Genomic DNA, 25,678 nt, shown 5'->3' on the forward strand with positions numbered 1-25,678 from the left:
TATTTGTTAACAGGCAGAGACATTTTTGTAACTGGACTTGACTTACAGTTAGCTTGGTTTTTACATATCTGATTATTCATGTAAGTGCTTTATTTCTTTTTCTGGTTATAAAAGTCATGCATACTTGTAAAACTATTTGAAAAATACAGAAAGTAAAAGCAAGAAAGTGTAAACGGCTGTTCACATTTGAGACCATCTTGACACAGAGGCAGTCTGTCATAAATGAGATCATTGTACACATGCTATATTCTGTAAGCAACTTGATTATTTAACAACATGTTGTATACCTAGCTCCATGTGAGTCAGGATAGAGCTATGTTATCATTTTGCATGACTGCCTGACATGCTACTGCTCACATCCCAGATTCTTCAATGTGCTGGGGGATAGGGCTTGGGGTGGGGGGTGGTAAAAATGCCTGGGATGAGGGTGGGTTCCATTCTACACATCTTCCCAGCACCAAGAAACATAGCTGTGGCTCAGCCACTGATAGTAAATCATGTTTCTAATTCTTCTTCAAGTGTATTAAGGCAGAAAAAAGGTTTGAAGATATCATAGAGATGTCCCACAATTTATTTAACCAATTCTCTATTGATGGGCTCTCAAATTGTTCCCCATCTTTGGCCATTATAAGCAGTGCTGAAATTAACAACCATGGGCATGCTTATTTGTGCATTTATCCAGTAATCTGCTTAGGAAAAATCCCTAGAGATGAATTCCATTTTTCATACCTACAAATAAAGATAAAACTACAGATAAAGCAAGATAGCATCCATAATATCACCTCTTTAATGGTATAATAATTTCTTCATATCTCTTCCCCTTTTTCCTTTAGCCTCCCTCTGCCCCCCCACCTCACCCCCCCATCCCACCCCCCAGCTCCTCTTTCCCCATCTCCTTCTGTTACTGTTTTCTAAGAGGGATGGACAGCTAGAGTCATTCGGTGGCTGTGTTTTTGAGGAATTCATACCTTGCTGCAGCACCTCAGTTGCCTGTGGCCTAAACCTCTCTCAGACTTCCAGGTTCACCACCGCTGGATTCCCAATCCTAATGGGATGCTCTCCAGCCTAGGACCCCAGCCCTGATGTCCCCATAACTGAGCTGTAGGAAACCTCTTTGAGGGGAGATTTGGCCTCACCTGAGGCACCCTCTAGGGGTAGATCTGTGAAAGGAGCTGGCTGACGGCAGGGGGTGGGTACTCCTGGGTCCCAGAGTTTGGAGCAAACGTCTAGTCAGTCAGTGTTGCTTTTCTGGAAGTGTGCTCATGCAAGTTTGTTTACAGTGAATAAATTAACTCTGAGACGTTAAGAACTTCAGAAGCAAATTTAGCATCTTATCCACAGATTTGCTTCCCTTCTTCCAGGATTTAGGTGCTCTTGGTAAGTGGGTTTGCTGGTTTTCTCACCCTGTTTAAGGTAGGAAGAATTAGGAAAACTCAGGAGGATGTGGTCTCAGTTTACGAAGGAAGAATCATGCAGCCATTTTTCACATGGAAGGGCTGTGATTTACTCTTTGGGCTTGTCAGTATTGGAAATAAAAGCACAAATCTAGACATGGCCCTGCCCTTCACTGGGAACACAGAATTGATACTTGTAAAACAAAACCTGTGATGGTATTGTTATCAGATTCCAAACCTGAAGTCATAACCTGGCCTCCAGCCACATGCCAGAGAGTGACCGCCAGCCTGGCCGCCTAGATTGCCACTACGTGTTGGTCCATACCCAGTAGAACATCATTCCACTCTGTCTCTGCTGGCCTTTATGTGCGTAACTGATCGGAAGAAGCCAGGCTGCCATGTCATACGTAGAAGCCAAAAGTAAACCTGAATTCTCAAGTACAGATTTAACCCAAGGACGTCAACAGTTCTGTTTCTGAAATTGTGGTATAAATTCCCTTACATAACGAAGACCTGTGAAGGAACAAAAATCAAATTGTGTTGCTTTCACCTGCATTGAAAAAGAAGCTGGGGCTTCCCTGGTGGCGCAGCGGTTAAGAATCTGCGTGCAAACACAAGGGACACGGGTTCGAGCCCTGGTCTGGGAAGATCCCACGTGCCGCGGAGCAGCTAAACCCGTGCGCCACAACTACTGAGCCTGTGCTCTGAGCCCGCGAGCCACAACTACTGAGCCTGCGTGCCACAGCTACTGAAGCCCGTGCGCCTAGGGCCCATGCTCCACAACAAGAGAAGCCACTGCAATGAGAAGCCCGTGCGCTGCAACGAAGAGTAGCCCCCACTCGCTGCAACTAGAGAAAGCCTGCGCACAGCAACGAAGACCCAGTGCAACCAAAAATAAATAAATAAAATAAATAAATTTTTTTTTAAAAAGAGAAAGAAAAAGAAGCTGTGAGGGTAGGATTTTGAGATGTATATATGCATCTGTCTCAGAGCTTGGAGGTTTTTAGAAAAGACATATAACAGTGTATGCTATAAGAGAGGAATGAACTCCCCTCACCAACACAACAAGAGATATTTTTTAAGTGTGTAAACTGCCTTTGTTACCTAATCTTTTGATAGCTGGATGTTTGAAATCACTTTAAAACAGCAAGACAATCATTTATAATCTAAAATGAAAACTTCATTTGAAATAAAATCACCTTTAATTTTTGTCAGGTCAGTTATGGAAAAGTGACATTATCAAGCCCTTATACGCATGGTTGCAACTTCTTAAGAAATATGAATTACCCGTCCACATAATTCAAAAAGAGTCATGTACCACAATGTATATTGCAGCGCTATTTACAATAGCCATGACATGGAAGCAACCTAAGTGTCCATCGGCAGATGAATGGATAAAGAAGATGTGGCACGTGTATACAATGGAATATTACTCAGCCATAAAAAGAAACGAAATTGAGTTATTTGTAATGAGGTGGATGGACCTAGAGACTGTCATACAGAGTGAAGTAAGTCAGAAAGAGAAAAACAAATACCGTATGCTAACACATATATGTGGAATCTAAAAAAAAAAAGTTCCGAAGAACCTAGGGGCAGGACAGGAGTAAAGACGCAGACGTAGAGAATGGACTTGAGGACATGCGGGGGGGGGGGGAAGGGTAAGCTGGGAGGAAGTGAGAGAGTGGCATGGACATATATACACTACCAACTGTAAAATAGATAGCTAGTGGGAAGCAGCCGCATAGCACAGGGAGATCAGCTCGGTGCTTTGTGACCACCTAGAGGGGTGGGATCAAGAGGAGATATGCGGATATGTGTATATGTATAGCTGATTCACTTGGTTATAAAGCAGAAACTAACACACCATTGTAAAGCAATTATACTCCAATAAAGATGTTAAAAAAAAAACAACTCAAAAAAAAAAGCATAACTCAAAAAAAGAAAAAGGATGTGGTACATATATACAATGGAATATTACTCAGCCATAAAAAAGAACGAAATAATGCCATTTGTGGCAACATGGATGGACCTAGAGATTGTCATACTGAGTGAAGTAAGTCAGATGGAGAAAGACAAAAATCATATGACATCACGTATATGTGACATCTAAAAAAAAATGATACAGATGAACTTATTCGCAAAACAGAAATAGAGTCACAGATGTAGAAAACAAACTTGTGGTTACCAGGAGGGAAAGCGGGTGGGAGGGATAAATTGGGAGATTGGGATTGACACATAGACACTACTATATAAAAAATAGATAAGTGATAAGGACCTACTGTATAGCCAGGGAGCTCTTCTCAATACTCTGTAATGACCTTTATGGGAAAAGAATCTAAAAAAGAGTGGATATATGTATATGTATAACTGATTCACTTTGCTGTACAGCAGAAACTAACACAACATTGTAAATCAACTATACTCCAATAAAATTTTTTTTAAATAATAAAAAGAAAATAGATGGCTAGTGGGAAGCAGCTGCATAGCACAGGGAGATCAGCTCTGTGCTTTGTGACCACCTAGAGGGGTGGGATAGGGAGGGTGGGAGGGAGACCAAGAGGAAGGGGATATGGGGACATATGTATATGTATAGCTGATTCACTTTGTTATAAAGCAGAAACCAACACAACATTATAAAGCGATTATACCCCAATAAAGATGTTAGGGAAAAAAAGAAATATAAATTACCAGTCCATTAAATGATTTTTTCCTTTTTTCTGAAAGTTTTTTTTTTAATCTGAAAATAATAGTGACCCATTGAATAAAAATTTAGCATAAAGAAAAGTAAAAAGAAGGAGAAAACGAAATCTCTCATTACACAGAAGTATTCAAAATTTTTATATTTCCTTCCAGGATTGTATCTCTGCATTTATCCTTTTTACACATTGAGATCATGCCATAAATACCATTTTGTGTCCTGCTTTTATCCCTGAATACTATAACATAAGTCTTCTCTCATGCTTTAGAAGAATTCAAATGCCCAAGTAATTTTTCAGTAAACCTAAATAATAAAATATTATTGCACGTTTGAATTCATGTATAAATGTGATTTGAATATATCAACAGTGGGATTAAAATATAAAACCATGGGATTAAAAAAACCTTCTACTATTAATAACCCAAATGCAAAACAGATTAATTCATTTTAAAATGCTATTCTTCAAACTTCAGAATTTCTTATTCCGTCAGAATCATCTGTATTTCATCAGCTACACTTCACATGGTATTTACACCTACACATCACTTTATTTGCTCTGCCTGACAAAATGAAAAGTATTGGGAATTGTTCAGGGAAGTATGCCAAAAGAATCTTAGGGTCTCCTGAGTTTTACATATTTTCCTAGTTACACTAATGAAAAGGAATTTGTTTGAGAACTTGACCCGGAGTGCAGCTGCAGGGCATTGAAAGTGTATATGCCGAATGGGTCTCCATCCACCCTTTACTGATTTCCATGCAGAAGTTTTTAGAATTTTTCTGAATCGCTTGGACCCAGCAGTTAAAAAAGAAGCCCAAATTCAAAGTGTGAACAGACTGAATTTCATATTAGAGGAAAATATTCACATCACTATTTTTTTCTCTAGAGTGCCAAATACCTGATTTTATTTTTGTTTATTTTTTAATGTTACAAACCATTTTGGTCAGTGTAAAAATAACTTCTTTTGATTCTTCTAAGATTGTGATTTTCTGCCCTGTGCAACTATCTAAATATCTGTGAGTTTTTCTTCTAGTTACATTAGTTGCAGAGCAGAACAAAGGTATTTACGAGAGGCCAGGGACTTTGAACTATTTGCCTCAGTCAAGTGTAATGGGAAACAGCAAATGGACCATGGTTATCCTTTTTTTTTTTTTTTTTTAGTTTTTTTAGTGAACAGACTATTATTTTTTTAATGACTTAGGACAAGCTTTACTAATTGTTTTTTTTAACATCTTTACTGGAGTATAATTGCTTTACAATGGTGTGTTAGTTTCTGCTTTATAACAAAGTGAATCACCTATACATATACATATATCCCCATATCTCCTCCCTCTTGTATCTCCTTCCCACCCTCCCTATCCCACCCCTCTAGGTGGTCACAAAGCACCGAGCTGATCTCCCTGTGCTATGCGGCTGCTTCCCACTAGCTAGCTATTTTACATTTGGTAGCGTATATATGTCCATGCCACTCTCTCACTTCCTCCCAGTTTACCCTTCCCCCTCCCCGTGTCCTCAAGTCCATTCTCTACATCTGCGTCTTTATTCCTCTCCTGCCCCTAGGTTCTTCAGAACCATTTTTTTTTTTTTTTTTTTTTTTAGATTCCATATATACGTGTTACCATACGGTGTTTGTTTTTCTCTTTCTGACTTACTTCACTCTGTATGACAGACTCTAGGTCCATCCATCTCACTACAAATAACTCAATTTCGTTTCTTTTTATGGCTGAGTAGTATTCCATTGTACATATGTGCCACATCTTCTTTATCCATTCATCTGTCGATGGACACTTAGGTTGCTTCCATGTCCTGGCTATTGTAAATAGTGCTGCAGTGAACATTGTGGTACATGACTCTTTTTGAATTATGTTTTTCTCAGGGTATATGCCCAGTAGTGGGATTGCTGGGTCGTATGGTAGTTCTATTTGTAATTTTTTAAGGAACCTCCATACTGTTCTCCATAGTGGCTGTATCAATTTACATTCCCACCAACAGTGCAAGAGGGTTCCCTTTTCACCACACCCTCTCCAGCATTTATTGTTTCTAGATTTTTTGAGATGACCATCCTGACTGGTGTGAGGTGACACCTCATCGTAGTTTGGATTTGCAATTCTCTAATGATTAGTGATGTTGAACATCCTTTCATGTGTTTGTTGGCAATCTGATATCTTTGGAGAAATGTCTGAGTCTTCTGCCCATTTTTGGATTGGGTTGTTTGTTTTTTTGTAGCTGAGCTGCATGAGCTGCTTGTAAATTCTGGAGATTAATCCTTTCAGTTGCTTCATTAGCAAATATTTTCTCCCACTCTGAGGGTTGTCTTTTCGTCTTGTTTATGGTTTACTTTGCTGTGCAAAAGCTTTTAAGTTTCATTAGGTCTCATTTGTTTATTTTTGTTTTTATTTCCATTTCTCTAAGGGGTGGGTCAAAAAGGATCTTGCTGTGATTTATGTCATAGAGTGTTCTGCCTATGTTTTCCTCCAAGAGTTTTATAGTGTCTAGCCTTACATTTAGGTCTTTAATCCATTTTGAGTTTATTTTTGTGTATGGTGTTAGGGAGTGTTCTAATTTCATTCTTTTACATGTAGCTGTCCAGTTCTCCCAACACCATTTATTGAAGAGGCTGTCTTTTCTCCATTGTATATTCTGGCCTCCTTTATCAAAAATAAGGTGACCATATGTGCGTGGGTTTATCTCTGGGTTTTCTATCCTGTTCCATTGATCTATATTTCTGTTTTTTGTGCCAGTACCATCCTGTCTTGATTACTGTAGCTTTGTAGTGTTGTCTGAAGTCTGGGAGCCTGATTCCTCCAGCTCCGTTTTTCTTTTTCAAGATTGCTTTGGCTATTTGGGGTCTTTTGTGTTTCCATACAAATTGTGAAATTCTTTGTTTTAGTTCTGTGGAAAATGCCATTGGTAGTTTGATAGGGATTGCACTGAATCTGTAGATTGCTTTGGGTAGTAGAGTCATATTCACAATGTTGATTCTTCCAATAAAAGAATATGGTATATCTCTCCATCTGTTTGTATAATCTTTATTTTCTTTCATCAGTGTCTTATCGTTTTCCGCATACAGGTCTTTTGTGTCCTTAGGTAGGTTTATTCCTAGGTGTTTTATTCTTTTCGTTGAAATGGTAAATGGAAGTGTTTCCTTAATTTCTCTTTCAGATATTTCATCATTAGTGTATAGGAATACAAGAGATATCTGTTCATTAATTTTGTATCCTGCTACTTTACCAAATTCACTGATTAGCTGTAGTAGTTTTCTGGTAGCATCTTTAGGATTCTCTATGTCTAGTATCATGTCATCTGCAAACAGTGACAGCTTTATTTCCTCTTTTCTGATTTGGGTTCCTTTTATTTCTTTTTCTTCTGTAATTGATGTGGCTAAAACTTCCAAAACTATGTTGAATAATAATGGTGGGAGTGGACAACCTTGTCTTGTTCCTGATCTTACAGGAAATGGTTTCATTTTTTCACCATTGAGAACAATGTTGGCTGTGGGCTTGTCATATATGGCCTTTATTATGTTGAGGTAAGTTCCCTCTATGCCTACTTTCTGGAGGTTTTTTATATAAATGGGTGTTGAATTTTGTCAAAAGCTTTTTCTGCATCTATTGAGATGATCATAAGGTTTTTCTCCTTCAATTTGTTAATATGGTGTATCACGTTGATTGATTTGTGTATATTGAAGAATCCTTGCATTCCTGGGATAAACCCCACTTGATCGTGGTGTATGAGCCTTTTAATGTGCTGTTGGATTCTGTTTACTAGTATTTTGTTGAGGATTTTTGCCTCTATGTTCATCAGTGATATTGGCCTTTAGTTTTCTTTCTTTGTGACATCTTTGTCTGGTTTTGGTATCAGGGTGATGGTGGCCTCGTAGAATGAATTTGGGAGTGTTCGTCCCTTTGCTATATTTTGGAAGAGTTTGAGACGGATAGGTATTAGCTCTTCTCTAAATGTTTGATAGAATTCACCTGTGAAGCCATCTGGTCCTGGGCTTTTGTTTGTTGGAAGATTTTTAATCACAGTCTCAATTCAGTGCTTGTGATTGGTCTGTTTACATTTTCTGTTTCTTCCTGGTTCAGTCTTGGAAGGTTGTGCTTTTCTAAAAATTTGTCCATTTCTTCCAGGCTGTCCATTTTATTGGCATATAGCTGCTTGTAGTAATCTCTCATTATCCTTTGTATTTCTGCAATGTCAGTTGTTATTTCTCCTTTTTCATTTCTAATTCTATTGATATGAGCCTTCTCCCTTTTTTTTCTTGATGAGTCTGACTAATGGTTTATCAACTTTCTTTATCTTCTCAAAGAACCAGCTTTTAGTTTTATTGATCTTTGCTATTGTTTCCTTCATTTCTTTTTCATTTATTTCTGCTCTGATCTTTATGATTTCTTTCCTTCTGCTAACTTTGGGGGTTTTTTGTTCTTCTTTCTCTAATTGCTTTAGGTGTAAGGTTAGGTTGTTTATTTGAGATGTTTCTTGTTTCTTGAGGTAGGATTGTATTGCTATAGACTTCCCTCTTAGAACTGCTTTTGCTGCGTCCCATAGGTTTTGGGTCATTGTGTTTTCATGTCATTTGTTTCTAGGCACTTTTTGATTTCCTCTTCGATTCCTTCAGTGATCTCTTGGTTATTTAGTAGTGTATTGTTTAGCCTCCCTGTGTTTGTAGTTTTTACAGATTTTTTCCTGTAATTGATATCTACTCTCATAGCACTGTGGTCAGAAAAGAAACTTGATGCGATTTCAATTTTCTTAAATTTACCAAGGCTTGATTTGTGACCCAAGATATGATTTATCCTGGAGAATGTTCCATGAGCACTTGAGAAGAATGTGTACTCTTGTTTTTGGATGGAGTGTCCTATAAATATCAATTAAGTCCATCTTGTTTAATGTATCATTTAAAGCTTGTGTTTCCTTATCTATTTTCATTTTGGATGATCTGTCCATTGGTGAAAGTGGGGTGTTAAAGTCCCGTACTATGATTGTGTTACTGTCGATTTCCCCTTTTATGGCTGTTAGCATTTGCCTTATGTATTGAGGCGCCCCTATGTTGGGTGCATTATTATTTACAATTGTTATATCTTCTTCTAGGATTGATCCCTTGATCATTATGTAGTGTCCTTCTTTGTCTGTTGTAACAGTCTTTATTTTATAGTCTATTTTGTCTGATATGAGAATTGCTACTCCAGCTTGTTTTGATTTCCATTTGCATGGAATATCTTTTTCCAGCCCCTCACTTTCAGTCTGTATGTGTCCCCAGGTCTGAAGTGGGTCCTCTTTTAGACAGCATATCTATGCGTGTTGTTTTTGTATCCATTCAGCCAGTCTGTCTTTTGGTTGGAGCAGTTAATCTATTTACATTTAAGGTAGTTATCGATATGTACATTCCTATTACCATTTTGTTAATTGTTTTGGGTTTGTTTTTGTAGGTGTTTTCCTTCTCCTGTGTTTCCTTCCTAGAGAAGTTCCTTTAGCATTTGTTGTAAAGCTGGTTTAGTGGTGCTGAATTCTCTTAGCTTTTGCTTGTCTGTAAAGGTTTTACGTTCTCCGTCTAATCTGAATGAGATCCTTGCTGGGTAGAGTAATCTTGGTTGTAGGTTTTACCCTTTCAGCGCTTTAAATATGTCCTGCCACTTCCTTCTGGCTTGCAGAGTTTCTGCTGAGAGATCAGCTGTTAACCTTATGGGGATTCCCTTGTGTATTATTTGTTGTTTTTCCCTTGCTGCTTTTAATATGTTTTCTTTTCATTTAATATTTGATAATTTGATTAATATGTGTCTTGGCGTGTTTCTTCTTGGAGTTATCCTGTATGGGACTCTCTGTGCTTCCTGGACTTGATTGACTATTTCCTTTTCCATATTAGGGAAGTTTTCAATTATAATGTCTTCAAATATTTTCTTAGACCCTTTCTTTTTCTCTTCTTCTTCTGGGACCCCTATAATTCTCATGTTGGTGTATTTAATGTTGTCCCAAAGGTCTCTTGAGACTGTCCTCAGTTCTTTTCATTCTTTTTTCTTTATTCTGCTCTGAGGTAGTTATTTCCACTATTTTATCTTCCAGGTCACTTATCCGTTCTTCTGCCTCAGTTATTCTGCTATTGATTCCTTGTAGAGAATTTTTAATTTCATTTATTGTGTTGTTCATCATTGTTTGTTTGCTCTTTAGTTCTTCTAGGTCCTTGTTAAACATTTCTTATATTTTCTCCATTCTATTTCCAAGATTTTGGATCATCTTTACTATCCTTACTCTGATTTCTTTTTCAGGTAGACTCCCTATTTCCTCTTGATTTGTTTGGTCTGGTGGGTTTTTACCTTGCTCCTTCATCTGCTGTGCATTCCTCTGTTTTCTCATTTTGCTTAACTTATTGTGTTTGGGGTCTTCTTTTCACAGGCTGCAGGTTTGTAGTTTCCATTGTTTTTGGTGCCTGCCCCCAGTGGCTAAGTTTGGTTCAGTGGGTTGTGTAGGCTGGTGCCTGTGTTCTGGTGGATGAGGCTGGATCTTGTCTTTCTGCTGGGCAGGACCATGTCCGTTGGTGTGTTTTAGGGTGACTGTGACCTTATTATGATTTTAGGCAGCTTCTCTGCTAATGGGTAAGGTTGTGTTCCTGTCTTGCTAGTTGTTTGGCATAGGGTGTCCAGCACTGTAGCTTGCTGGTCGTTGAGTTGGACCTGGGTCTTATCATTCAGTTGGAGATGTCTGGGAGATCTCCAACTCGTTCAATTCGTTTTTACTGTAGTTGACAGTGAATAATATTTGTCTTAGAAAAGGTGTCATTTCTTTTTCTAATGTTTTTTGCTCATCTATGCCTGGACATGTGACAGAAACGCAATGGAAATAGTCTTTCACCTCAGCAAGCTTGTAGTCCTAATGGCCCTTGAAAAGTTAGATAATAAGCACGAAATGAGTCCTGTGGGAAGTTGGAGGGAGCAGATAAATATCCTAGGAGAAGATGTGGAAGATAATGAGCAGAACCCCCAGTTCCATTTCCAGAAACTCCAGGCTCTTACAGAAAAAGAAATTAGGTTAACATGGTGCTTATTCTTTCCTCAGTCAACTTGATAGTTTGGAATGTGAGCTAAGGATCGTGAGATGACAATTAAGCCAAATTTTGTTGCCAAATGTAGGAATTGAGGTGAAATAAAATTTTTTTGGTAGCTCTCCTTTGATTGCTCCCCGTAAATACTTCCTACTTTCTGATTTTCCTGAATTGTATCAGTTGGCAGAATGCTCAGCAGTCCTGTGTTTCTCATTAAGAGCTGGACGCTTAGCTGAAGTTTTTGGGAGGTCATCTCTGGGCGTGTCTGCTTTTGGCTCTCGCCAGCAGCATTGTGAGCATATCCTTAGGGATGAAAATCTAATCCTTCATGTGACACATTTAAGTAAAGCCTCTCTTCCTTTGCAAGAAGTAAATACCAGTACAGTACTTAATCCACCCTACATCTGACCTGCATTTTCTTTACGTAAGATCGTGATGCCTGTGGCTCTCGGTTGGAAGTGTACGTCACCGAGGAGCATTCCAGTGGGATCGCTAGCTCCCTGCCAGTGGCCTCCTTGTTGCTACATCCAGTGACCGCTTTTCACTGGACTGCATTTGAGCCTGGGGACGCTTCCATGGCTGCCTCGAAGATTCCCCTGTCACACCTCTGCCTCCTGTCAGGGTTTCCCGAACTTAATACTGCTCCTTCTTAGTTTCCCTTTGCTCTCTTCTAACTACTCCCTAAGAGACCATGTTCTTAACAATTCTGTCTTTATCCCTTTTGTACTCTGTTCCCTCCACTGGCTGATCGTCTCCATTCCCATGCTTTAAATTACTCATTATCGATAATGATTTCCATCCATAGAAATAACCTAGTAAAGTCAGATGACTTGCCTGGGTTTAATTTCCAGCTCCACTGCTTACTAATTGTGTGGCCTTGGGCAGGATACTTAAAATTCCTGTGCCTTAGCTTCCTCGTTTATCAAATGAAGATTAACCCAACAAATATAAAGCACAGAACCTAGCATATTAACTACCCCAAACCCACCCTCGCTTTTATCTGGCTTAGATGTTACTTCCACCAGGAAGCCTTCCCTGCTTGTCCCAAGCCTACTTGGATCGTCCTATGTGCTCTCATAATATAGTGTAATTGCCCTGTTTCCTCTGTCTCAGCGTTTCTCACATTCATTGTAACTGCTCATTGACCTCTCCACATCTCCCATCGGCCATAAGCTCTGTGGAGTCCAGTGTGGTCGTCACTGTGTCCCCGGGGTCTAGTTACCTGGACACAGTGGTACTTAAGAAATATTTGCTGAAAGAGTGATTGATTGTATTGCTGTGGTGGACGGAGACAGTTGTGTTGCTTCTTTGTGGTCACATCGCTGGGTTTTATGGGTCAGAAAACTCTGTCATCAGTTTTGTTTTGGTTGAACGTCCTAGACAATCTGGCTCACAGCATCTAACCCACAGAAGACTAAATTGTAAGGCAAAAGAAGTTTTTAAACTTGTAACAGTGGTTAGGATATGCCAAGGAACAATTTCATGGGTCTTTACTTGAGAATGTAATATACGCCTGTCCCATTACTTAATTCTTTGATGTTGTGAGCCTCTGATGCTTGGCTTTGTAGGGTGTGTGCTCAACAGTGAGCTCCCAGAGCAGACTTCACCTCCTGAGTGTGCTTAGGAGCTGCGGACTTACTCCTTCCCAATACTGGAAGGGTGGTTGTATGGGAAGGGAGAGGCTGAGTGTGTCTGTAGGAAGCTACAGGAATGCAGCTATCTCCTCTTTAGGACAAAGAACTTGTGTAACTGTAAAAGCTATCAGGAAATGAATGGGCCACCCTGGAGGTAATGAGCCTCCAGCACAGCTTGTGTTTAAACATGGCTGGACAAGCCCCGACACTGATATCTAGAAGGAGATGGATGAATGGCGACATTAGAATCCCTTCCAAAATGAGAGTCTGGCCATGCCTCACCACCCATGGACCGTTGACTTAGGCCTCGTGCCCACTTAATGCCCTCGGTAAATGGCCCTGGAAGAACAAATGCCAAATTATCCATCAGCAAGAAAGCGACATCCGCTTAATTATTTAAATCGTTTTGATGAATAATCCTTTGCCGTTTCTTGAAGTTGATAGTGTTATTGGCACTACTGCTGAATTAACTTTTCTTTCTTGGCACTCTTGGTAAACATATGTCTATATCTTGATATTAGCTTAAGCACGGACTTTTGTGATGTGGGTAGACCATAAAAAGATCCAAGGAAGTTGAATGGTTCAGTGATTCTGGAGTGGCCTGGTCTCTCTCAGTCTCCTCCGAGTTGGTTCTTGTACCAAAGATTGACTGTGCATAGGTTGTCTAGAAAATACTAAATTTACTATTCCTTTTCCCCCACACCAGGATCACACCCACCCCTCTGGGAGAAGGGAAAAGTACAGTTACAATTGGGCTCGTGCAGGCATTGACTGCGCACCTGAACATCAACTCCTTTGCCTGTCTGAGGCAGCCTTCTCAAGGACCGACTTTTGGAGTGAAAGGTAGTTTATTTAACAGCTAGTATGTTTTTCAGGGCAAAATTTATCACCAACAATCGTGGAGTTACAACTTACTAGAGGAACTGATACATTTCATCTCTACATGCACTCCCGCAGCCCTCCCCCCCTCCCCCTCCTCCCTGCACATTCAGGAGGTCGCCTCAGCATGATCCTCCCACAGAGAGAGCTTCGGGGGGAGGTCTCAGCGGAGCCCCTCAGGAAGCCGATTCCCTTGCTTCCCTTGAGCGACGGTTGGGCTCTTGCTCGGGACTCCAGCCTTGAGCAGAAAGCCTTCCATTTCATCAGTACCTTCTTTGCCGAGCGGTTTTGAAACTCAGCTGTTTATATTGGTGTTTTGTCATCCCAGCCAAGCTAAAAGGTCTTTCCATCCAAACCGTTAAGAGATCCCTTAGGTCAGCCCCAAGCCTCATGTCATTGGAGTTGCTGTGTGGGCCCCAAGGAGCTCTGGAAACTGGCTGTGGACCGGGAGATGCGATGAACTTCCTCTGTGGCTGTGGTTGGGCTGCGATCTGGCACCTCCACAGTCACTAGTCTTGCTTCATGGATTCATCATGAATCATTCTTCACTTTATAATAGCCTTTACTGCTACAATTACTGCTTGTTCTCGGTACTTTGTGGGTTTAGCAGTATTATATTTATATTACTGTTACAAATATTAACAACTCCTAACTTTAAGTACTGTTAGAATGTCATACATTACGTAGCGCAGTGAACACTAGATGTGGACAAGAAGCCTGGGGTTTTATTTGAGGCTGTGTCTCTTACCGCTCTGTGACCTTTAGCCAGTCATAACTTCTCTGAGCCGCATGTGTAAAAGTGTAAAAGGTATATAGTACTAGGCTCACCAGATTATCGTGAGGCAAAATAGTGTATAAAAGTAAGGTCAACTGTAAAATGATGTGGACACAGAAGGTATCATTGTTTTAGGATAGAGAAGTCTTTTTAATGTCATAACTTTACTATTTTGAGGGATAAGCAGCATGATAAATCATATATACTAGTAACTAAAATAAACTGACAGGAGTCTGTAATGTGTAAGTCTGTTGATCAGGTAGATTTTATTTAGGAAAGTTTTTGGTACTTTAAATGCACGTGCGGTTTAGGTGAAGTATAGCCACATAGATCTGATAATAAATTAACGACAGAATCTCATGTTCGCTGTAACGCCGTTTGCTGTATTCTGCTTACCCCCCTTTTAAACAAAGAGACCAAAGTCCTTAAATTATATAGTGGGACGTAGGGTGAACTTTCTTCACCTTCTGTTCTGCTTTGCCTGAGACGTATTATTTCTCACTGCCTCTTTTTATTACATCTTGCGGGTACGTGCCTCCCTGTTGGGCTTGGGGAGCTGTGTCCCTGGGGCTCCTGTACTTGGCACCTCATTTCAAATGGTACCTGCTCTGTTGTTTAGGAGGAGCTGCAGGTGGTGGATACGCCCAGGTCATCCCTATGGAAGAGGTAAGATTCCAAGAGACACGTGTCTTGTGTCACTGTTTTTCCCTCCTGGAACCTTTTCTCTGTGCTTCTGTAAATACAGGCCCACAGTACTTTATCCTCGATCCCAAAGTTCTGAAGGCTCTGAAAACCAGAAATGTTTGCCTGACCCATTTGGGGGAAAACCTGACATTTACTGTTAATGAGCTACTTACGGATTTTGTCTGTGCCACTAGGTGTAAATATTCATATATTTTGCTGCAGAAATATTATTTTTGATTAATGGATGCTGACCTGGACCCTGCTTGGAATGTTTTATAATTAAATTATGTGTCCATCACACTACCTTTCTACATTCCAAAAAATTCTGAATCCCAAAACCCACCTCAAGGGTTCTGGATGAGAGGATGCAGAGCTGTATCTCCATCAGTCATCTGTTATACTGCTGAATTCAGGAAGGCCTGGACTCTTCACTCTGTGAGCTGAGACTCCAGAATCAAATCCAGTCGCTCATCTGTATCCACAGGTTCCACATCCATGGTTTTGACCAACTGCAGCTTGAAAATACTCAGGAAAAAAAGTTTTCCAGAAAGTTCCAAAAAGCAAAACTTGAATTAATGCACGCTGGTAACTGTTTTCGTAACGTTTACATTGTATTGAGTATTATAAGTAGTCTAGCGATCATTTAGATTACACCAGAGGATGAGAGTATGTTATATGCAAATACTACACTATTTTACATAAGGGACTTTGAGGATCTGTGGATTTTGCTATCTACGGGGTCCTGAAACCAATTCCCCATGGATACTGAGGGACAGCCATAGTTCCAAAAAAAAAAATGGTCCAAATAGGCCAATGGTGTCAATTCTTATTTATACAAGACCAGTTTCTACACTCTGTATTAACACTTCCTTGTCCCCTGGATTTAACCAGTGACCAGGTCCCATCAGTTCCACTCTCCACATGAGCCTCTTGGTTCAGGTCCTGAGAAGTCTTCCTAAAGCCCATGTCCTTTTCTGTTGCCTGCATTTCAGCAGTTACTCAGTCACGCTCCGGCCATCTCTCCACCCCCAGTGTCTCGGGTTCCCATGCCACCCTCCCTGTCTCCACCCTGTCAAACTCCTTGCCCTGTTTTCTCTTGGTTCCAAGTCTGGAATGTTCTTCCCTTCCTTTCCTGCCTTCCCTGCTCAGCTCGCATTTCAAATGGTACCTGCTCCGTCGAGGTTCTGTTCCATCCCACGGATCCCCTCCTGCTCTGTGTTTACCTCCGTGTGGTCCCATCGGGCCGTGAGGAGTTAGACCCCCTGGGCCCCAGCACTTAGCAGTGTGCCCAGCACGTAAGAGGTGCTCACTAGGAAATATTTGGTGATTTTGTTGAAGGAATAGGAAAGGGTTTTCTTTTTACCCACAGGGATGTGAGCATGATGGAAGCTAGAGGGAAATTTTGGACAATCTTCAAATGTTGGGGGTGGGAGTGAGAAGGGAGTGGGAGTGAGAAAGCATAGTCAAGGCTTGGCTGAGAAAAATAGCCCCAGGCCTCATCTGCAGGAGGATGAGTAACAGTCACAAGCCAGGAAGCTCCAGAGCCAGGGGGCCAGGTTGGGGATGGAGTGTAAGGAACGTGGCCTGGGGAGTATTGAAAGGGCGCTGCTGACCTGCTGTCATATGGCATCACCTGCATGGCCCAGGTTGGGCCAAACTGAGGGACAAGGTAGTTAGAACTATCTGAAAAAGTTAGCAGATTACAAACATGCTGATTCTACAGATAATAATCATGTGTGAGCGTAAGATTAGAAGAAAAATAACGAAATAGACAGTTGTGAGGGTGATACTTTTTTTCTATTTCTCAGGCTGTCACATTCTATATTGTTCTATGGCTACTGTGTGTTTTATTCCCTGCCTTATTCCAAAGTACATTTGATATGGTACTATATTCTTAATTATAAAACAGTGCATGAAAGTACGTGAAAAAAGAAAACCAAAATAAGGAACCCAATCATTAAGTCCATCAGAATTGTTTCACTCTTAACCTGAGAAAGGAAGAATTTGCAATAGAAAGTCTGTGCAAGTATTCTTTGTTGTCAAGTGGAAGACTGACATTTTCTGATCTTCGGATTCAGGCTATATAAAACATATCCTAAGCATTGTAAGGGTATGTCATTAGCAGAATATTTTGTTTATTTGGAAAGTCCTTCAGTACTGCAATGGTTGTTTGAAAGAAGTAGAAAGATATTTTCGTTTCATTTTATAGTTCAACCTTCACCTGACTGGGGACATCCATGCCATCACCGCTGCTAATAACTTGTTGGCCGCTGCTATCGACACAAGGATTTTGCATGAAAATACTCAAACAGATAAGGTGAGAAAGGCTCCTTGTTTTAAGATGCCCAAAAGGCCATTTTGGGCATCTTATCCTGGGATTCCTGGATTAAGGAATTCATGAAAAAACTTTTGGAGTCCGAAAGTTCTCTGAAATTCTATTCAAAATGTTGTGAATTGTATATATGTCCTTATTTCTTAAGGAGAGGATCTTTACTTTGGTAAGGTTCTCAAATTAGTTTATGACCACTATCAGGTTATTGGGAGAATTATGCTAGTTGCTCTTTTTAAGCCAAATTGTCTTCAAGACGAACCTTTAGTTTTAAAGGTAATTGGTAGACAGGTTCTCTTAGTTTTGCCCATGGGTGTAATCTCTGGTCTCTGCTAAGGGGGTTGGAGAGATATCTTTTTAAGATTCTGATGTTACAGGCAGCTATCCTAGATGCCCTGCTAAACAGGTCAGACCCCCTTTTTGGGCCTCAGGGCTGTAGGGTCTGAGAGGTAAATCACACACCTGAAGGGGACAGACTACTAGATGCTAATTCCTCATAGACGTAGGACATGGATAAAAGTGGGAATTTCTGACACATTTTACAAAGGTCCTAACATCCTCCAATGAAACTAACTCCCTAGTGAGTTTTTGAAGCCAAAAATAAATACAGAGATAAATTTTAATTTGGTAGTTATAAGGCTGTAGATCAAGAAATGTATTTTCATACAAACTCTTTACAATATGCATTATTGCAGATCTAGTCGAATTTATTAAAATGACAGAACTTCAGTCTAAATTGTTTACATTAACCAAGAATTTTAATAGGGTCTGTAATCTAAACAGTTTGGTTATAAATGTAATGAACTTTGCCATATTCTGTAAATTGTCCAAGTTCATGGTTGGCCCTTAAACTTTTGTGAGTTTTGTTTTTATTTTGCGTTTCTAGGCTCTGTATAATCGACTGGTTGCTTCAGTGAATGGTGTTAGAGAATTTTCAAAAATTCAACTTGCTCGGCTGAAAGTAAGTTTCTAGTTAATGGTTCTTTAAAAAGAAAATACCCTGGAAACAAATCAGAAAAATTGTCAGAACCAGAAATTTTGAACTTGATTTGATTTTGGTTTTCAGATGCTTTTTTTGGATATTGAACTCTAAATAGACAGAACAGTGTAACAGAGATTGCCCAGAACTGATGCCTGAGGCCTTGATCCTGCACCAAAAAGCAGGTGGACAAATTAGTTCACCCTTATAGGTGTCAGCTTCTTCATCTATAAAACGAGAGCACCACTCTGCTGAGAACTCTGGTCAACTAACAAATGAAGATTGCCAAGAGTCTTCCTTTTCATGACAGTTCTTAATTTTCTAAGAAAGACTTTGAAAATTCATCTATTTCAGTTTTCATTGTAGCAAGATTCTAAGATTGTATTTGTGGATGTGCTCTTAATTCTTATCCATTTTACCATTTTCTAGTGCTGTTTGCTACTTAATGCCCTACTATCACATAGATTTTCCCTTTGCTTTTTTTCAGACTAAAAAATAACTTTAATGGTATAATCTACAGCCACTGGTTGGTGAGAATTGGTTTAAAAAATTCATCCCCTGGCTTCTTACTGAACCAAGTTCAGTTTGTTGAGAATAACGCACAATATGGTATCCTCAGCATCTCCAATGTTTATAGTTTGCTTCCCAGATTCTTTTCTTATACCTTATCAAAAACCACTTTGTTAGAGTGTTTTCTTTATAGAAAGAGATGCTTTAAAAGTTTTAATTTTTTTTCTTGTGGAATTAGAAATAACTTGAAAACGTAGACATAATCGTTACTTAAATTATTGGTAAGGACTTCCCTGGTGGCGCAGTGGTTACGAATCTGCCTGCCAGTGCAGGGGATACGGGTTCGATCCCTGGTCCGGGAAGATCCCACATGCCTCGGAGCAACGAAGCCCGTGTGCCACAACAACTGGGCCTGCGCTCTAGAGCCCGCGAGCCACAACTACTGAGCGTGCACTCTAGAGCCTGCGAGCCACAACTACTGAGCCCGTGTGCCACAACTACTGAAGCCCACATGCCTAGAGCCCACGCTCCACAACAAGAGAAGCCACCGCAGTGAGAAGCCCGTGCACTGCAACGAAGAGTAGCCCCCGCTCGTCACAACTAGAGAAAGCCTGCGTGTAGCAACGAAGACCCAACGCAGCCAAAAATAAAAATAAAATAAATAAGTAAAAGAGGAAATTGTTAAAAAAAAATTATTGGTATTTGTATCTGAAAAGAACAGCTAGTGAACTGGAGCATCAGTTAGATGGAAGTTTTATGCCCCTTCTGTGCACGGCATGTGGTGACTATGTAGAGAGCCTTAGGCTATGACAGACAATACGGCACTTATTCTTTGTGTACTGTCACCTGTTATTCGAAGGGTGTATTATTACAAATACACCCTTCGAATAACAGGTGACAGTACACAAAGAATGTCTCCCATTTTAGGAGGTGTTTGGATCCATTCATTTATGAGTTGGACTAACCTACCATTTACTTGAAGTTCAGCTTAGTTTTTAAAAAGGCTTTACTAGTCATGGAGAAGGTAAAAGTAGAGGGATAATTTGGTTACATCTTGCTTTTTATTCCTTCTAAAACATATTTTCTTCTTCTTAATCATTAGAAGCTGGGAATAAGTAAGACTGATCCGAGCGCTCTGACAGAAGAGGAAATGAGGAAATTTGCCCGTCTTGACATTGACCCCTCCACCATCACGTGGCAGAGAGGTAGGTGCTGGTGGCTAGATGCGGAGGGTGACATGTCTTCCAATTGGAGCTCTGCATAAATGCACAATTGTATTTCTTCCCACTGTCTTCCTAGCTCGCGTTACATAATCCCTCCATTTATTTCCGTCACTTATTTTACCAGCCTCTTCTCTCATCCTTGCCTCCTATTTAGGAGAAAAAGCTGTACCCTTAGCTCATCCCATTCACCCCATCTCTTCCAGATTTCCGAGGAAAATTACTTTTCTCCTGTCTCATCTCTGGCCTCCTGTATTCTCTTTGGGGGTAAAAATGTCTGTGTCTCTCCCCTTAATTGTCCTGCTGCCCTCTCTACCCGCCATTCTGATTTCTTACTGTCTTCCTCACCACTAGCTCTAAGCAGGTTAGAAATTTGTATTTTCAGTGCAGAATATTTTCTCTGAGTCTCTTGCTTCCAGCCACTTACTAGAATCCCCTTCAGCACTTCAAACGTGGGGCAGAGGGATGTCTGTCCTGACCTCCCTGTTTTCCTCTTGGCTGTGACACCCCTCACTTCTCCCGCACTGCCCTCCATAAGGGTGGGATACTGGGGAAAAGCACTAAATGTGGGGTCAGGAGCGTTGAGTGGGTGTCTCCCCCTCAGCGAGTCACATACCTGTTCTGGGCCCCAGTCTCTTGGAGATGGAAATGGAGGCGGTAATACATAATTACAGGCATGTGGTAATAGCACTTGATAAAACCTACCGAAGAGTTAGATGGTGTGTATTCCTTTTTTTTTTTTTTCTTTTTTAGAATTAAATCACAGCTGCTTTTACATTAGTACCAACTATGACAAGATTTTTTCCAACTTTTTTTTTGAATTTTTAAATTTTATTTATTTTTTTATACAGTAGGTCCTTATTAGTCATCAGTTTTATACACATCAGTGTATACATGTCAATCCCAATCGCCCAGTTCATCACACCACCATCCCCACCCACCGCTGCTTTCCCCACTTGGTGTCCATACGTTTGTTCTCTACATCTGTGTCTCAATTTCTGCCCTGCAAACCGGTTCATCTGTACCATTTTTCTAGGTTCCACATATACGTGTTAATATACGATATTTGTTTTTCCCTTTCTGACTTACTTCACTCTGTATGAAAGTCTCTAGATCCATCCACGTCTCTATAAATGACCCGATTTGGTTCCTTTTTATGGCTGAGTAATATTCCATTGTATATATGTACCACATCTTCTTTATCCATTCGTCTGTCGATGGGCATTTAGGTTGCTTCCATGACCTGGCTGTTGTAAATAGTGCTGCAATGAACATTAGGGTGCATGTGTCTTTTTGAATTATGGTTTTCTCTGTGTATGTGCCCAGTACTGGGATTGCTGGGTCATATGGTAATTAATTTTTAGTTTTTTAAGGAACCTCCATACTGTTCTCCATAGTGACTGTATCAATTTACATTCCCACCAACAGTGCAAGAGGGTTCCCTTTTCTCCACACCCTCTCCAGCATTTGTTGTTTGTAGATTTTCTGATGATGCCCATTCTAACTGGTGTGAGGGGATACCTCATTGTAGTTTTGATTTGCATTTCTCTAATAATTAGTGATGTTGAGCAGCTTTTCATGTGCTTCTTGGCCATCTGTATGTCTTCTTTGGAGAAATGTCTATCTAGGTCTTCTGCCCATTTTTGGATTGGGTTGTGTGTTTCTTTAATATTGATCTGCATGAGCTGTTTATATATTTTGGAGATTAATCCTTTGTCCATTGATTCATTTGCAAATATTCTCTCCCATTCTGAGGGTTGTCTTTTCGTCTTCTTTATGGTTTCCTTTGCTGTGCAAAAGCTTTGAAGTTTCATTAGCTCCCATTTGTTTATTTTTGTTTTTATTTCCATTACTCTGGGAGGTGGAGCAAAAAAGATCTTGTTGTGATTTATGTCAAAGAGTGTTCTTCCTATGTTTTCCTCTAAGAGTTTTGTAGTGTCCGCTCTTACATTTAGGTCCCTAATCCATTTTGAGTTTCTTTTTGTGTATGGTGTTAGAGAGTGTTCTAATTTCATTCTTTTACATGTAGCTGTCCAGTTTTCCCAGCACCACTTAGTGAAGAGACTGTCTTTTGTCCATTGTATATCCTTGCCTCCTTTGTCATAGATTAGTTGACCATAGGTACGTGGGTTTACCTCAGGGCTTTCTATCTTGTTCCAATGATCTGTGTTTCTCTTTTTGTGCCAGTACCATATTATCTTGATTACTGTAGCTTTGTAGTATACTCTGAAGTCAGGGAGTCTGATTCCTCCAGCTCTGTTTTTTTCCCTCAAGACTGCTTTGGCTATTCGGGGTCTTTTGTGTCTCCATACAAATTTTAAGATTTTTTCTTCTAGTTCTGTAAAAAATGCCATTGGTAATTTGATAGGGATTGCATTGACTCTGTAAATTGCTTTGGGTAGTAGAGTCATTTTCACAATATTGATTCTTCCAATCCAAGAACATGGTATATCTCTCCATCTGTTTGTGTCATCTTTAATTTCTTTCATCAGTGTCTTATAGTTTTCTGCATACAGGTCTATTGTCTCCCTAGGTAGGTTTTTTCCTAGGTATTTTATTCTTTTTGTTGCAATGGTAAATGGGAGTGTTTCCTTAATTTCTCTTTCAGATTTTTCATCATTAGTGTATAGGAATGCAAGAGATTTCTATGCATTAATTTTGTATCCTGCAACTTTACCAAATTCATTGATTAGCTCTAATAGTTTTCTGATGCCATCTTTAGGATTCTCTATGTATAGTATCATGTCACCTGCAAACAGTGACAGTTTTACTTCTTCTTTTCCAATTTGGATTCCTTTTATTTCTTTTTCTTCTCTGATTGCCATGGCTAGGACTTCCAAAACTATGTTGAATAATAGTGGTGAGAGTGGACATCCTTGTCTTGTTCCTGATCTTACAGGAAATGCTTTCAGTTTTTCACCATTGAGAATGATGTTTGCTGTGGGTTTGTCATATATGGCCTTTATTATGTCGAGGTAAATTCCCTTTGTGCCCACTTTCTGGAGAGTTTTTATCATAAGTGGGTGTTGAATTTTGTCAAAAGCTTTTTCTGCATCTATTGAGATGATCATATGCTTTTTATTCTTCAATTTGTTAGTATGGTGTATCACCTTGATTTGTGTATATTGAAGAATCCTTTTATCCCTGGGATAAATCCCACTTGATCATGGTGTATGATCCTTTTAACGTGTTGTTGGATTCTGTTTGCTAGTATTTTGTTGAGGATTTTTGCATCTCTATTCATCAGTGATATTGGTCTCTAATTTTCTGTTTTTGTAGTATCTTTGTCTGGTTTTGGTATCAGGGTGATGGTGACCTCATAGAATGAGTTTGGGAGTGTTCTTTCCTCTGCAATTTTTGGAAGAGTTTGAGAAGGATGGGTGTTTAGTTCTTCTCTAAATGTTTGATAGAATTCACCTGTGAAGCCACCTGGTCCTGGACTTTTGTTTGTTGGAAGATTTTTAATCACAGTTTCAGTTTCATTACTTGTGATTGGTCTGTTCATATTTTCTATTTCTTCCTGGTTCAGTCTTGAGAGGTTATACCTTTCTAAGAATTTGTCCATTTCTTCTAGGTTGTCCATTTTATTGGCATAGAGTTGCTGGTAGCAGTCTCTTAGGATGCTTTGCATTTCTGCGGTGTCTTTGTAACTTCTTTTTCATGTCTAATTTTATTGACTTGAGTCCTCTCCCTCTTTTTCTTGATGAGTCTGGCTAATGGTTTATTAATTTTGTTTATTTTCTCAAAGAACCAGCTTTTAGTTTTATTGATCCTTGCTATTGTTTTCTTTGTTTCTATTTCATTTGTTTCTGCTCTGATCTTTTTTTGTGTGTGTGTGGTACGCGGGCCTCTCACTGTCGTGGCCTCTCCCGTTGCGGAGCACAGGCTCCAGACGTGCAGGCTCAGTGGCCAAGGCTCACGGGCCCAGCCGCTCCACGGCATGTGGGATCCTCCCGGACCGGGGCACGAACCCGTGTCCCCTGCGTCGGCAGGCGGACTCTCAACCACTGTGCCACCTGGGAAGCCCCCAACATCATTTTTAATTACCGATATGAATATGTTCAGCATTTTATTGGGAAGTCTACTACTTTTTTTTTTTTGGCTGCATTGGGTCTTCATTTCTGTGCAGGGGCTTTCTCTAGTTGCAGCGAGCAGGGGCTACTGTTTGTTGCGGTTTCTTACGAGCTTGTAGTTGCGGTGGCTTCTCTTGTTGCGGAGCACAGGCTCTAGGCATGCCGGCTCAGTAGTTGTGGCTCGTGGACAGTAGACCACAGGCTAAGTAGTTGCGGTGCACGGACTTCGTTGCTCCGCGTCATGTGGGATCTTCCTGGAGCAGGGCTCGAACCGGTGTCCCCTGCATTGGCAGGTGGACTCTTAACCACTGCGCCACCAGGGAAGTCCTAACTTTTTTTTATAACTAGGATTAATTATTACTATACCATTATATGTGAAATGCGTAGTCAGCTTTTTCAAGGCATTTGTGAGCTTGTGTTACTCTTTAAAACATTTTTGTGAACAAAAAATTAATGCAGGTGGAAATCGGTATTTTTTTTTAATTAATTTGTTTAATTTATTTATTTTTGTCTGCATTGGGTCTTCGTTGCTGCGCGCAGGCTTTCTCTAGTTGCAGCGAGCAGGGGCTACTCTTCATTGTGGTGTGTCGGCTTCTCATCGCGGTGGCTTCTCTTGTTGCGGAGCACGGGCTCTAGGCGCACGGGCTTCAGTAGTTGTGGCATGTGGGCTCAGTAGTTGTGTCGGCCCCTGGGCTTAGTTGCTCCGCGGCATGTGGGATCTTCCCAGACCAGGGATCGAACCGGTGTCCCCTGCATTGGCAGGCAGATTCTTAACCACTGTACCACCAGGGAAGCCCTGGAAATCAGTGTATTTGAAACCTAGCATGGGGATATGCTAAAAAAGGAATTTTTACACAAGGGGCGCTCTTCCGCATCTGCTTTGTGGCTCCAGCTGAGGCAGCCACCAGAAATGGGGCCACCCATTTCTAAGTGGGTCTTAGAAAAAGAAAGGCTACACAATCCCTCACATGTACCCAGGGCCACCTTGCAGATTGCTTTCTCCCCAAGAAGCATGAAAGGACTGAAGCATACCATAGTTGCAAATCACTTCTAATGCGAGTGATAACGTTAAAAAATTACTCCAGATAAATACTAGAATTGTATTATTGTTTAGGGCACTAAAGTGCTAATTATTGCTATAGACAAGCCACCTAGGTCAGAGGAGTTTGGAATGACGTTTGATAGCTAGTTTGGCTCTTATTCCCATGCATTAATATAAGAAATAGGACTCTCCATCAAATAGATTGAGGTCATTTAATAGTAAGTTTTCGGGGCTTCCCTGGTGGCGCTGTGGTTGGGAGTCCGCCTGCCGATGCAGGGGACACGGGTTCGTGCCCCGGTCCGGGAAGATCCCACAGGCTGCGGAGCGGCTGGGCCCGTGAGCCATGGCCGCTGAGCCTGCGCTTCTGGAGCCTGTGCTCCGCGGCGGGAGAGGCCACAGCAGTGAGAGGCCCGCGCACCGCAAAAAT

At 40.6% G+C, this 25,678-nt stretch overlaps 1 protein-coding gene across 5 annotated transcripts in view; it reads left to right on the forward strand.

The window, feature by feature from the left end:
- Positions 1-25,678, forward strand: part of MTHFD1L (methylenetetrahydrofolate dehydrogenase (NADP+ dependent) 1 like) — a 196,375-nt gene that overhangs the window by 39,984 nt on the left and 130,713 nt on the right. For all 5 annotated transcript variants that reach the window (XR_003793716.1, XR_003793717.1, XM_029223967.1 and 2 more), the window contains exons 12-16: positions 13,467-13,603; positions 15,034-15,080; positions 17,308-17,415; positions 18,314-18,388; positions 20,019-20,121. Coding sequence is in view for 3 of the 5 variants with exons in the window: in XM_029223967.1 (XP_029079800.1) it covers positions 13,467-13,603; positions 15,034-15,080; positions 17,308-17,415; positions 18,314-18,388; positions 20,019-20,121 (470 nt within the window). In the remaining 2 variants the exon portion in view is untranslated. The remainder of the gene's footprint in view (positions 1-13,466; positions 13,604-15,033; positions 15,081-17,307; positions 17,416-18,313; positions 18,389-20,018; positions 20,122-25,678) is intronic.

This window comes from Monodon monoceros, unplaced genomic scaffold (assembly GCF_005190385.1).
Source record: "Monodon monoceros isolate NGI ecotype Baffin Bay Population unplaced genomic scaffold, NGI_Narwhal_1 Super_Scaffold_15, whole genome shotgun sequence".
Classification (NCBI taxonomy): Eukaryota; Metazoa; Chordata; class Mammalia; order Artiodactyla; family Monodontidae; genus Monodon; species Monodon monoceros.